Source organism: Suncus etruscus, chromosome 18 (genome assembly GCF_024139225.1).
Source record: "Suncus etruscus isolate mSunEtr1 chromosome 18, mSunEtr1.pri.cur, whole genome shotgun sequence".
NCBI lineage: Eukaryota > Metazoa > Chordata > Mammalia > Eulipotyphla > Soricidae > Suncus > Suncus etruscus.
Window position 1 is genome coordinate 47,916,276 of NC_064865.1, and position 12,555 is coordinate 47,928,830.

The 12,555-nt window shown below is 47.5% G+C and overlaps 1 protein-coding gene across 1 annotated transcript in view; it reads left to right on the top strand.

The window, feature by feature from the left end:
• KDM1B (lysine demethylase 1B) overlaps positions 1-12,555 on the top strand; it is a 50,203-nt gene that overhangs the window by 15,531 nt on the left and 22,117 nt on the right. Inside the window, exons 7-11 of the mRNA XM_049765243.1 lie at positions 4,002-4,040; positions 8,124-8,334; positions 10,310-10,494; positions 10,628-10,804; positions 12,143-12,217. Coding sequence (XP_049621200.1) covers positions 4,002-4,040; positions 8,124-8,334; positions 10,310-10,494; positions 10,628-10,804; positions 12,143-12,217 — 687 coding nt within the window. The remainder of the gene's footprint in view (positions 1-4,001; positions 4,041-8,123; positions 8,335-10,309; positions 10,495-10,627; positions 10,805-12,142; positions 12,218-12,555) is intronic.

A 12,555-nucleotide genomic window follows, 5' to 3' on the forward strand; every position in this document is an offset into this window, starting at 1 on the left:
ACTTGTAGCAATTACCTAGCTTCTGTTTTCATCATGGTCTCAGTACAAATGACCTGTACAATGTGGTGTCCAGATTCTAAGCAGGGAAAAAAAGGGCCAAATTGTGAAGGATAGGTGGGTGGAAGGGAGGGAGGGAGGGAGGGAGGGAAGGGGGGAGAGAGAGAGAGAGACAGAGAGAGACAGAGAGACAGAGACAGAGACACAGAGAGAGACAGACAGAGACAGAGACACAGAGAGACAGAGAAACAGAGAGAGAGAGACAAGACAGAGAGAGACAGGAGAGGGGGGGAGAGAGAGATGAGAGAGAGACAGAGAGCAAGAGATTGAGATAGTGCCAAATGAGGTTTTTTTTCTCCTCTCAGGCTGGGAAAAGAGGTGCTTTCCTGAAAGTTCTAGAAGCAGGTTTCTATTTATATCTTGTTGGTCAGACTAAAAAGGATCTTGTAACCTTTAGAGCCGTAGGGACAAAGGCGGGTGCTGTGAGAGCAAACAAAACACCAGGCAGTGTACAGGCAGGCAGCATTCTGCCAGGGTGAGGACAGCAGGCCTGTTTGGAAATTTGGGCATGGCTTAGTGCTTGTCAGATGTGATCGATGTGCTAGGCACTCATTCAAACACCTGGATATTAGACTCTTTTTTTTTTTTTTTTTTTTTTTTTTTTTGGGCCACACCCGGTAACGCTCAGGGGTTACTCCTGGCTATGCACTCAGAAGTTGCTCCTGGCTTGGGGGACCATATGGGACACTGGGGGATCGAACCGCGGTCCGTCCAAGGCTAGCGCAGGCAAGGCAGGCACCTTACCTTTAGTGCCACCGCCCGGCCCCGATATTAGACTCTTAATCCCAGAAGTAAAATCCTTCGACTTTTAACTCACCATAAAATTCACCCTTTAGAAGTCCCTTTGGTTTATGGTTTATTTTCAGAGATGTGAAATGTACACTGATCAAATATTCCCCTTCCAAAGAATATTGAAAAGCTTTCAAAAACTTATAAACACAACATCATTTATTTATTGCTTTCTTTCGGGGGCCACATTTCATGGTGCTCAGGGCTTACTTCTGGCTCTGTGTTCAGAGATCATTCCTAGAGTGTTCAAGGGGGAACCATCTACATGGGGTGCCAGGGATCGAACCTGGGTTGGCAGCAAGCAAGGCAAATGCCCTACCTGCTGTACTATCGCTCCAGTCCCATGACCAAGGTTTTAAGAGTCTAATTTAAAATATGAATATTATAGTAACTCATAATTACTGTAAACATATCTGGAGATTTTTACAGAGTGAAATGAATAGAAAAAGGAAACATTCAGGGGTTATGTATATATATATTTTGAGGCCAAATTTAGCAATGCTCAGGCTTACTCCTAGATCTACACTAAGGGATCACTCCTGACAGGCTCAAGGGACCATATGGGATGTTGGGGATCAAACCCAGAGCAGTTGCATACAGGGCAAATACCCTACCCACTGTGGCCATAAGGGGTGAAAATTTTTTTCTTACTTTAATCTGGGCATTAAGTAGCACGTGAAGATAATCTCAAGGCTATATGAAAGCAACTTGAATTTATGTATCTCCATATACACTGAACACTGCAGACCCTGGTGAAGTGGGTTGCATAGCCCTAAATATTCTTTTTTTTTTTTTTTTTTCTGGGTCATACCCAGCATTACTCAGGGGTTACTCCTGGCTCTGCACTCAGAAATCGCTCCTGGCTGGCTTAAGGGTCCATATGGGGTGACAGGATTCGAACTAGAGTCTGTCTAAGGTTGGCCACATGCAAGGCAAATGCCCTGCCCCTGTGCTATCTCTCCAGTCCCTTAGCTCTAAACATTTTATTTCGCCCCTCTGCAGATAGAAGAGTGATTTGCATGTCCATGCTCTAAGGCAGGGGACTCAAACTCTCGGCCCGCGGGCCGTTTGCGGCCCGCCTTCAAATATTGCAGTATTCGCAATTATTTGCTTACTGAATAATCGCAATAAAAATCGCATTAGTAAGAAAAAAATCGCGGGGCCGGGCGGTGGTGCTGGAGGTAAGGTGCCTGCCTTGCCTGCGCTGGCCTAGGACGGACCGCCGTTCGATCCCCCGGCGTCCCATATGGTCCCCCAAGAAGCCAGGAGCAAGTTCTGAGCGCATAGCCAGGAGTAACCCCTGAGCGTCACAGGGTGTGGCCCAAAAACCAAAAAAAAAAAAAAGAAAAAAATCGCATTAAACATTCGCATACCCCGAGCAGTTCTGTTTGGGGTATGCAAATGTTTAATGCGATTTTTTTTCTTAACTAATGCGATTTTTTATTGCGAATATTCGGTAAGCGAAATCCCTTATGCGACCCTGCCTCACCCCGACTTTGCCTCCTGCGGCCCCCAGGTAAATTGAATTTGAGACCCCTGCTCTAAGCAGAGCTTTGCCTGCCTTGAAGGTCAGGGGCATGCTTTTACTAGATGCTCTTGTTTGCATAGGCAATTATTTCTGAGAACCATGGGGGAGTCTGCCAGGAGTAAAAGAATTTTGAAAGCAGGCCCTAAAGTTTCAGTTTCATTTTACTGTTTTTCTTCTACTTTGGGTAGGGCAGGCACCAGAACTATGGGGGGGGGGGGGGGTGTTGCTCCTGGTAGCTCCTTCCTCTTCCTTGCCTGCAAGGGCAAGCAGTATTCTGAGTTTCATATTCATGATTTCTCTGCTTTTTTAAATATTATAGTTGTACGACACTGGAGTGATAGCACAGCTGTGGGGCTTTTGCCTTGCACGCTCCTGACCCAGGATGAACCTGGGTTTGGTTCGAGCATCCCATATGGTCCCCCAAACCTGCCAGGAGCGGTTTCTGAGTGCAGAGTGAGGAGTAACCCCTGAGCGCCGCTGGGTGTGGCCCAAAAGCAAAAACCAAAAATTATAAGCAGAGATCTGAATTGCTAAACCTTCATTGTTGTTTTTGGCCACATGGGCAGTGCTTAGAAGATATTCCTGGCTCTGCACTCAAGAATCACTCTTGGCAGTGCTTGGAGGACAATATGGGATGCCAAGGGTCAAATCCGGGTCAGCTACGTGCGAGGCAGTAGTGCTACCCTCTGTATTATTGCTCTGGCACTGAATAATTTGTTTTCTTGGTTCTTTTGGTTTTGGGGCCACATCCAGAGGTGCTCAGGGGTTACTCCTGGGTTTGCACTCAAAAATTACTTATGGCAAGCTCAGGGAACCCTATGGGATGTTGAGGATCAAACCCAGTTGTCCCTGTGCAAGGCAAACATCCTACCTGCTGTGCTTTTGTTCTAACCCCTGAATAATTTCTTAATTTTCTCTCACACCAATCCGCATGGAAATCCCGTACACAAATAAAGGTGTCCCTACACCCCCTCAAAGCCTATAATACCATAAACTAATGGAAAAATACCAACTCTCATGTTTCGTCAGATTGTTCTTCAGAATTCTTATAATATTCCTTTATCTTCACACAAGACAGCCTTTGTCTTCTACATCTGTGTGCCTTATTTCCACCTTTTCCTTGATCAGTTGACAATTGAAAGGGAGTATCTGGCTGAGGGTAAATCGGCCGAGCAAGACTGTATTTTAAGGCTGGAGTGATAGCACAATGGTAGGGCATTTGCCTTGCATGCAGCCAATTCAGGACTGATGGTGGTTCGAATCCCGGCATCCCATGGTCCCCCAAGCCAGCCAGGAGCTATTTCTTTTTTGTTGTTGTTGTTTTTGGTTTTGGTTTTTGGGCCACACCCGGCGGTTACTCCTGGCTATCTGCTCAGAAATAGCTCCTGGCAGGCACGTGTGACCATATGGGATGCCGGGATTCGAACCAACCACCTTAGGTCCTGGGTTGGCTGCTTGCAAGGCAAACACCGCTGTGCTATCTCTCCAGCCCCATGGAGCTATTTCTGAGTGGAGAGCCAGGAGTAACCCCTGAGCACTGCAGGGTGTGGCCGAAAAACCAAAAAAATAAAAATAAAAACGACTATTTTATAAGCAAACCTAATGACTGTCTGGCCTTTTTTTGCAGCCCGAGACCGTTGATCATTGTTTGCAGCCAGAGGACCTAGTAAGTATTTTCCCCTTGCCTAGTCTTGAGGTTACTCCACCTTGTAGTGGGTAAGCCGGATCTGTCAATACAAGAACATTGTATAAATTTCTCTCGCTTTCTTTGCTGGCCACTAACTTTATTCTCTCATGCAGTGGCCTTATGACAGGAAGGCGAGCAGTAGCGGGAGAAATCTCACTCTTCTCTCCATTTAGAAAAGAACCATTCAGGGGCCTGATTGGTGGTGCAAGCAGTAGGGCATTTGCCTTGCACGCATTAACCCAGGATGGACCATGGTTTGATCCCCTGGCCCCAGCGTCTCATATGGTCTCCTAAGCCAGGAACAGTTTCTGAGTGCATAGCCAGGACTAACTCCTGAGCATCACTGGATGTGTCCCAAAAAGGAAAAAAATAATAGAAAAGAACCATTCTAATTACTTTATATTAAAAGGAAATAAGGGGATGGGAGCTGTAGTCCCTCGAGCAGGGCACTTGCCTTGCACATGGCCATCACAGTTAGATTCTTGTCACCCGCTTTGGCTATCTACCATGAACATGTCAGAGGGATCCCTGAGTCCAGAGCCAGGAAGGAGTAAGCCCTGAGCATTGTTGCATTGTTGAGTGTGGCTCCTAAACCCAAAAGAAATAAACTTAGGGGGAGCCAAGCGATAGCATAGCGGTAGTGCATTTACCTTGCATGCGGATGACATGGGACAAACCTGGGTTCAATTCCTGGCATCCCATATGGTCCCCCTAACCTGCCAAGAGTGATTTCTGGGGCCGGGTAGGTGGCGCTAGAGGTAAGGTGTCTGCCTTGCAAGCACTAGCCAAGGAAGGACTGTGGTTCGATCCCCCAGCGTCCCATATGGTCCCCCCAAGCCAGGGGTGATTTCTGAGCACATAGCCAGGAGTAACCCCTGAGCGTCAAACAGGTGTGGCCCAAAAACCAAAAAAAAAAAAAAAAAAAAAAAAAAAGAGTGATTTCTTTCTTTCTTTTCTTTTTTTTTTTGGTCACACCCGGCAGCGCTCAGGGGTTACTCCTGGCTCCACGCTCAGAAATTGCTCCTGGCAGGCTCAGGGGACCATATGGGACACCGGGATTCGAACCAATGACCTTCTGCATGAAAGGCAAACACCTTACCTCCATGCTATCTCTCCAGCCCCTCCAGGAGGAATTTCTGAGCACAGAGCCAGGATGATTTTGAGTGCAGAGTGCCACAGATGTGGCCCCAAAACAAAAAGCAAAAAAAAAAAAATGTTCAGGGTCTCTTGTGTTCTGACCTCTTGGAGGTTCTGTACCCTATTTCTGCCCAGAAATGGACAGACCCGGGGGAAGAGCCTTGTCACCTGTCATTGTCCTCATGAACCTTTGTTAACTGAGCCAGCATCTTCTGGCACCATCCAATCTGAGCCAGTGGCTGCCGTGGAAAATGATTTTTGGGGCCCAGAGAGATAGCACATCGGCCAGCGTTTGCCTTGCAAGCAGCTGATCCAGGACCAAAGGTGGTTGGTTCAAATCCCGGTGTCCCCTATGGTCCCCCGTGCCTGCCAGGAGCTATTTCTGAGCAGACAGCCAGGAGCAACTCGGATATCTCAGAAACTGAGGTTTTGCCCACATCCTGCATTTGCATCTTCCCGTCTGTGAACCTGAGGGACTGGGCTTGATTTTGGGGGCAATGGAGAGTTGACACCTGGCAGATGCCCATTAGCTCCATTTTAGAAAGTGCTGGGTAAGACATGCGTGCGCGCACGTGTGTGTGTGTGTGTGTGTGTGTGTGTGTGTGTGTGTGTGCGCGCGCGCCTTTATAAAGGCTTATTTGTGGGCCAGTGTGAGGGGGGGCATTTGTGTGACTTGAATGTGGCCAGGTTTGATCCACAAGCATCCTATCTGATCCCCCAAGCACCTCCAGGTATAATTATTATTTTTCTCTTTTTAAGGTTTTGGGGGCTTCTAACCTATCCTCTCTGTTCGAGAGTTCTTCTTGTTCAAGGCTTCTGTTGTCATTTTTTCATCAATCCATTTAATCATTTCTCACTCATTGTAATCATTCCTGGTCATTTTAATCACTCCTTGTCATTTTATTTTATTTTTTTTGATTTTAGGGCTACACCTGGCAATGCTCAGGAGTTACTCCTGGCTCTGCATTCAGAAGTTGCTCCTAGCAGGCTTGGGGGATCATATGGGATGCCAGGATTCAAACCAGGGTCCATCCTGTGTTGGCCACATGCAAGGCAAACACCCTACTGATGTGCTATCGCTCTGGCCCACTCTTCATTATTTTAACCACTCCAGTTCATATTAATCATTCCACGCATGTACATGGGATGCCGAGTATCGAACCTGATTGGTCCTGCGTGGCCAGCTTGCTAGGCAAAAGCCTTAGTGCTGTACTAGGGCTCCAGCCCCCAGGTGTAGTTCTTGACTGCAGAGCCAGGAGTACCCCCTGAGCATGGCTGGGTCTGACCCCTAGAGATACCCAAAAAACAGACAAACAAAATAAAAGCATCTTATGAGCACAAGTCGCCTTTAAGCAAGTCTTCAGCTTGTGGACTTCTTCCTGAAGGGCCTTTGGTGGATCCCGAAGAAAAACATCGGTTTTCTCCTGGATCCGATTCTTAGAAATCTCAGCATGCTTTCACATTCAGGTTTAGACAAGTCAATCTAAGGAACAAATTTGTGGCAGGGCTGCCTTAGAAACTTTTATTTGTCATCACCCAGAATTGGCTTGCATCCAGCGAGTCCATCTGGTAAATGAGCTTTGGAATGTGGCTGTGGCTCTTTTATTTATTTCTTTATTTAAAAAAATTTGCTTTCTTCTGGCACCGTGATTACCAATTACTATGATTTGTTCATAAAACAGCTGCTTCAGGCATTCAATGTTCCAACAACCAGTCCCACCATCAAGTGACCTTGCCTTCACCAATGTCTCCAGTTTTCCACCCACCTTTGTCTCCTTGTCCCCTTGCAGGCAGAAACACAAATTTGCTTCATATTGTTCGGTACAACCCAAAGGCAAATTGCATTATCAACTCTTGGATCAAAATGTGTTGTGTGCAATAATTGTTCTGTCTTTCAGTGGTGATTCTAAAGTCAGGGTTTGTGGCTCTATTTTCAGTTGGAAAACTGGGTTTGCATCTCTGTTCTAGTATCTTATTTTGATAGTTGTAGTAAACTTTTCCCTCCGAAAGACTTTTTTCAGTTGGCTCCACCAGAAAACAATGATGCTTGATTACTGCATAGATTTTTTTTTTCCTTGTTTTTTTTGGGCCACATCAGGCAGTCTCAGGGCTTACTCCTGGCTCTGTGCTCAGGGATCACTCCTGGCAGTGCTCAGAGACCCACAGCCTCATGTAAGACAAGCATCTTAACTACTGTGCTGTCTCCCTGGATTGAATATCATTATTTAACCATTTCTTTTTTGGGTTTGGGCCACACCTAGTGGCACTCAGGGGTTACTCCTGGCTCTGTGCTCAGAAATCACTCCTGGTAGGCTTGAGGGACCATCTGGGATGCTGGGATCAAACCCAGGTCCGTCCCAGGTTGACTGCATGCAAGGCAAACTCCCTACTTCTGTGCTATCTATCACTTCGGCCCCTTAACAATTTCTTTATTTGGAGAGAGACCAGAATTCATCAGGGCTGCTTGCTTAGGGGTCCTTGCGGTGCTGGAGATCCAACACAGGATTCCTCCCTATGAAGCCTGCACCCCAATCTCTGGAGATTTAGTTCTCATGCCAAGACTTGCAGTTCTACTGATTTTTGACTTCCTAAGTAAATAGCAGGAGCGTAAAAAGACTGAATGGTAACAGATGACCGAACAGGAAGTTTGTCTTGTCAAGGTAAAGGATGCAAAGCTCAAACTTTCGCCAAAGAAATAGCTTTAACAATGAGCCAGAATGGGGGGCTGGGTAGAGGGTTGTTGTGCATCTGAAAAACCTTTCTAGAAGCTTCATCCACTGGGGTGATGGTCTCTAACATCACAGGACCCTGTGGGGAGCATGGGGGAGGCCAAAGGGTTCAGCATTCTTGTTTCCTAGACCACTCACCAGTCGTTGGGCCCTTTCTAATCACACCCACCCTGCTGCTCTTGTTTTCCTCTTGCAGAGAGTGGCAGAAGTCTCCAGCCCCTGGTGGCATTCCATGCTTATCCTTCCTCCTCTGCTGAAAGACAGTGTGGCGGCACCCCTGCTCTCTGCCTACTACCCCGACTGCGTGGGCATGAGCCCCTCCTGCACTAGCACACATCACGCTGCTGGTGCCAGCCCTGCCAGCCCTGGGAAGATGGACCACACTAAGGCAGGATCCTCTGTACTGGGTGAGGCCCCAGTCTGGCCCCACCTTCTCTTCTCTTCCTCTGGAGATGGGAGAGGGCAGGCCGGGAGGGGAGAGTTGGCTTTTTTTTTTATTCTGTTTTTTGGGCCACACCCGGTGACGCTCAGGTCACTCCTGGCTCTGCACTCAGAAATCACTCCTGGCCTGGGGGACCATATGGGACGCAGGGGATCGAACTGCGGTTCGTCCTAGGTTAGCTATGTGCAAGGCGAATGCCCTACCTCTGTGCCACCGCTCTGGACCCTGAGTTGGCTTTTCTTAATGCATCCTTGTAGTTTCCAGTGTCTCCTTGGGTAGGTGGGGGTGCCCAGTGATAGATGGTTTGGGATTTGATTTGGTTTTGGAGCCACACCCAGCAGTGTTTAGGGGTACTCCTGGCTCTGCACTCTGGAATTATTCGTGGCAGTGCTTGGGGGAACCATATGGGGTGCCTACTAGGGATCAAGCCTGGCTTGGCCATGTACAAGGTGAGTGCCTTCTCCATTTATTATCGCTTCAGGCTCTTAGACAGATGGAGACAAGCCGTACATGTCTCCGCATGAATGTTCTCAGTGGCTTCCTCCCAACAAATAGAGGCTTGTTCATTTGTTTGTGTCTTTGTGTGTGTGTGTGTGTGTGTGTGTGTGTGTGTGTGTGTGTGTGTGTGACATCTAGAAATGCTCAAGGCTTCTTCCTGGCTCTGCACTCAGATTACTCCTGGAAGGGATTATTAGGACCAAACATTCCCTTCTGCAAAACAAAACATTTTGTTACTGTAAATCACAAACCCAAACCTAGCTTGGCTACATGCATGGCAAAACCCATGTCTACTGTACTATTCCTCTGGCCCTGAACCTAATTTTTCTTCCTCCAAGAAAAATTCCAGGGCCAGAGAGATAGTACAGGAGGTAGAATTTTGTCTTGAACAAAGCCAAACTGTGTTTCATCCCTGGCATGGTCTTCCGAGCACTGCCAGGAGTAATCCCTGAGTGCAGAGCCAGTGAGTGTGGCCAGACCCAACCCAACCCAACCCAAAGCAACCCAAACCAACTCAACTCCTCCTTACCCCACCCCATCCAATGCCCTACCCAGAAATTAAACCAAGAAAAATTTCAATAAAAATTACTTGTGTCAGGGGCCGGGCGGTGGCGCTGGAGGTAAGGTGCCTGCCTTGCCTGCGCTAGCCTAGGACGGACCGCGGTTCGATCCCCCGGCGTCCCATATGGTCCCCCAAGAAGCCAGGAGCAAGTTCTGAGCGCATAGCCAGGAGTAACCCCTGAGCGTCACAGGGTGTGGCCCAAAAACCAAAAAAAAAAAAAAAAAAATTACTTGTGTCTGGGGCTGGAGTGATATTTAAGTGCTAGAATGTTTGCTTTGAACCTTATAATTTTTTAATGAAATTATGTAAGCTATTTCATGGGGCCAGAGTGATAGCACAGCAGGTAGGGCATTTGCCTGAGTTCGATCCCCGACATCCCATATGGTCCCCCAAGTCTGCCAGTAGTAACCCCTGTGCACTACTGGGTGTGGCCCTAAAACCAAAAAAGAAAAGAAAAGAAAAGAAAAGAAAAAGTAAGCTATTTCTTGGGCCAGAAAGATAATATAGTAGATAGGGTGCTTGCCTTGCACATAACTGACCTGGTTCAATCTCTTGCATTTTATATGATCACTCCTGAGCACTGCCAGGAGAAATTTCTGAGTGCAGAACCAGGAGTAACCCCTGACCATCACTAGGAGTGACCAGAACCACCTCCCCTGCTTTCCTCCCCCCAAATCTTGTACTAGAGAAATAAAAAGTTGTGGAACAAGAATAGGAAAACTCTTTTGCTTTCAGGTACCACTCTTCTCCCTGATGAGAAGAGAAGAGATCTATCTATAGGGGGTCTGGGGGCCCAGATATTGTCCTCCCTTTGCTGATGCTTTAAGTCCCCCAACTGGAGGTGCCAACCAGGGGCATCTGCCTGTGTCTCTGCCATCAGTTCCAGGCATGAACCGCTACTTCCAGCCTTTCTACCAGCCTAACGAGTGTGGCAAAGCCCTGTGTGTGCGGCCGGATGTGATGGAGCTGGACGAGTTATACGAATTTCCAGAATATTCCCGGGACCCCACCATGTACCTGGCCTTGCGGAACCTCATCCTCGCCTTGTGGTATACCAACTGTAAAGTGAGTGCCAGGCTTAGATGGTGGCAGAGAGACGCTTCCTTGGGCGTGGGACCTGGGCATTGGAGCCCGGGCACCTGCAGAGGGGAATGGCATATGCTTTTTCTGAGTGGTTTGATTTTCTTCCCAAACACAGGAAGCACTCACTCCCCAGAAGTGCATCCCCCACATCATTGTCCGCGGCCTGGTGCGCATTCGCTGCGTGCAGGAAGTGGAGCGGATTCTCTATTTTATGACCAGGAAGGGCCTCATCAACACGGGAGTGCTCAGCGTCAGCTCTGACCAGTATCTGCTGCCTAAAGATTACCACAATGTAGGTACATGGCAGGAGGGCTAAACCAGTGCTCTTAGCAGGGACAAGGAGAAACCACAGGGCAGTATTATAAATGTCTTATATAACACATAATGTGTCTTAGATACGTATAATATAAACATCAGTTAAAAGTATAAAATCTCAGGGCCGGAGAGATAGCATGGAGGTAGGGTGTTTGCCTTGCATGCAGAAGGACGGTGGTTCGAATCCCGGCATCCCATATGGTCCCCCAAGCCTGCCAGGAGCGATTTCTGAGCGTAGAGCCAGAAATAACCCCTGAGCGCTGCCGGGTGTGACCCAAAATCCAAAAACAAAACAAAAAAAAATGTCTACAATACTCTCAGGGTCCAGAGTCGTGGTGCAGGTGGTAGTGCATTTGCCTTGCATGCACTGACCTAGGATGGACCTTAGTTCGATCACCTGGTGTCCCATATGGTCCCCCAAGCCAGGAGCGATTTCTGAGCACATACCCAGGAGTAACCCCTGAGCGTCACCAGGTGTGGCCCAAAATTAAAAATAAAAAGTATGTAATCTAGGAGCAGGAGCGGATAGTACAGTGGGTAGGATGCTTGCTTTGTAGGCAATCAAGCCAGGGTTCAATCCCCAGCATCCCATATGGTTCCCCCAAGCACCTCCAGGAGTGATCTCTGATCACAGAACTCGGAGTAAGCACTGAGCATGGCTGAGTGTGGCTCCAAAAAAAATATGTATCTATATTCAATATCGCAAGATAATGTTGTAAAGCCAGCCTTGTGGAGATGCTGTATTTTATTTGAGAGGGAACCTTCAAAAACTTTCCCTCTGGAGGGGTGTTGGTGGCCAGAGATGAACACTGGTGAAGGAGTGGGTGTTAAAACTTTGTAGGGCTGAAACTCAACCATCAATAACCTTTTCACTTCATATCATGGTGCTTGAGTAAAAATTTTGGAGTGGGGACTAAAAAACCAGTTTCTCCAAACTTGTAAGGGGTGTTTTGTATGTATAAAAATAAATTTTGGGGGGAGGAGGTTAGGCCACATCTGGCAGTGCTCAGGGGTTACTCCTGGCTCTGTACTCAGAAATCACTCCTAGCAGGCTTGGGGACCATATGGGATGCCGGGAATTGAATCGGGTCTGTCCCAGGTTGGCCATATCCAAGGCAAACACACTACTGTTGTGCTGTTGCTCCAGCCCAGAAAATAACTTTTCTAAGATGTTGAAGCAATGCTGATGAATGTATGTTAAGTAGGCACTTAGCTCCTTCCCTGAGCATCAGAAATAATACATTGTTCATTGCTTTCATTGCTTTAATTGTGTTTCTCATAATCTCTCTCTCTTTCTCTCTCTCTTGTTTTTAAGAAATCCGTCATCGTTATTGGGGCTGGCCCAGCAGGATTAGCAGCTGCCAGACAGCTGCATAACTTTGGGATAAAGGTAAGAGCTTCTGGGCATGGAGACTGAAACAGCCGGTTCTGCTCAACTGAGCCACGCTTTCTAGTGCTTAAGAAGACCAGATCCTGAGAGAGCCAGAGCTGTAGCACCACTGGCAGAGCTAATACTTTGTGTGGGGGAGGCCCAGTTCCATCCTTGGCACTACAAGGCTTCCTCCAGCAAGGATCTGGGAATAGCCCCTGAACACTGCCAAGTATGGCCCAAAGGAGGAGAAAAACAAAAAAGAATTATTTTCCCTGATTGTTGGCCAAGAATTCTATTTTCATTATCTCTGCAGAGTGAAGCACAGATTCAAAATTTGATTTTTAGGGCTGGAGAGA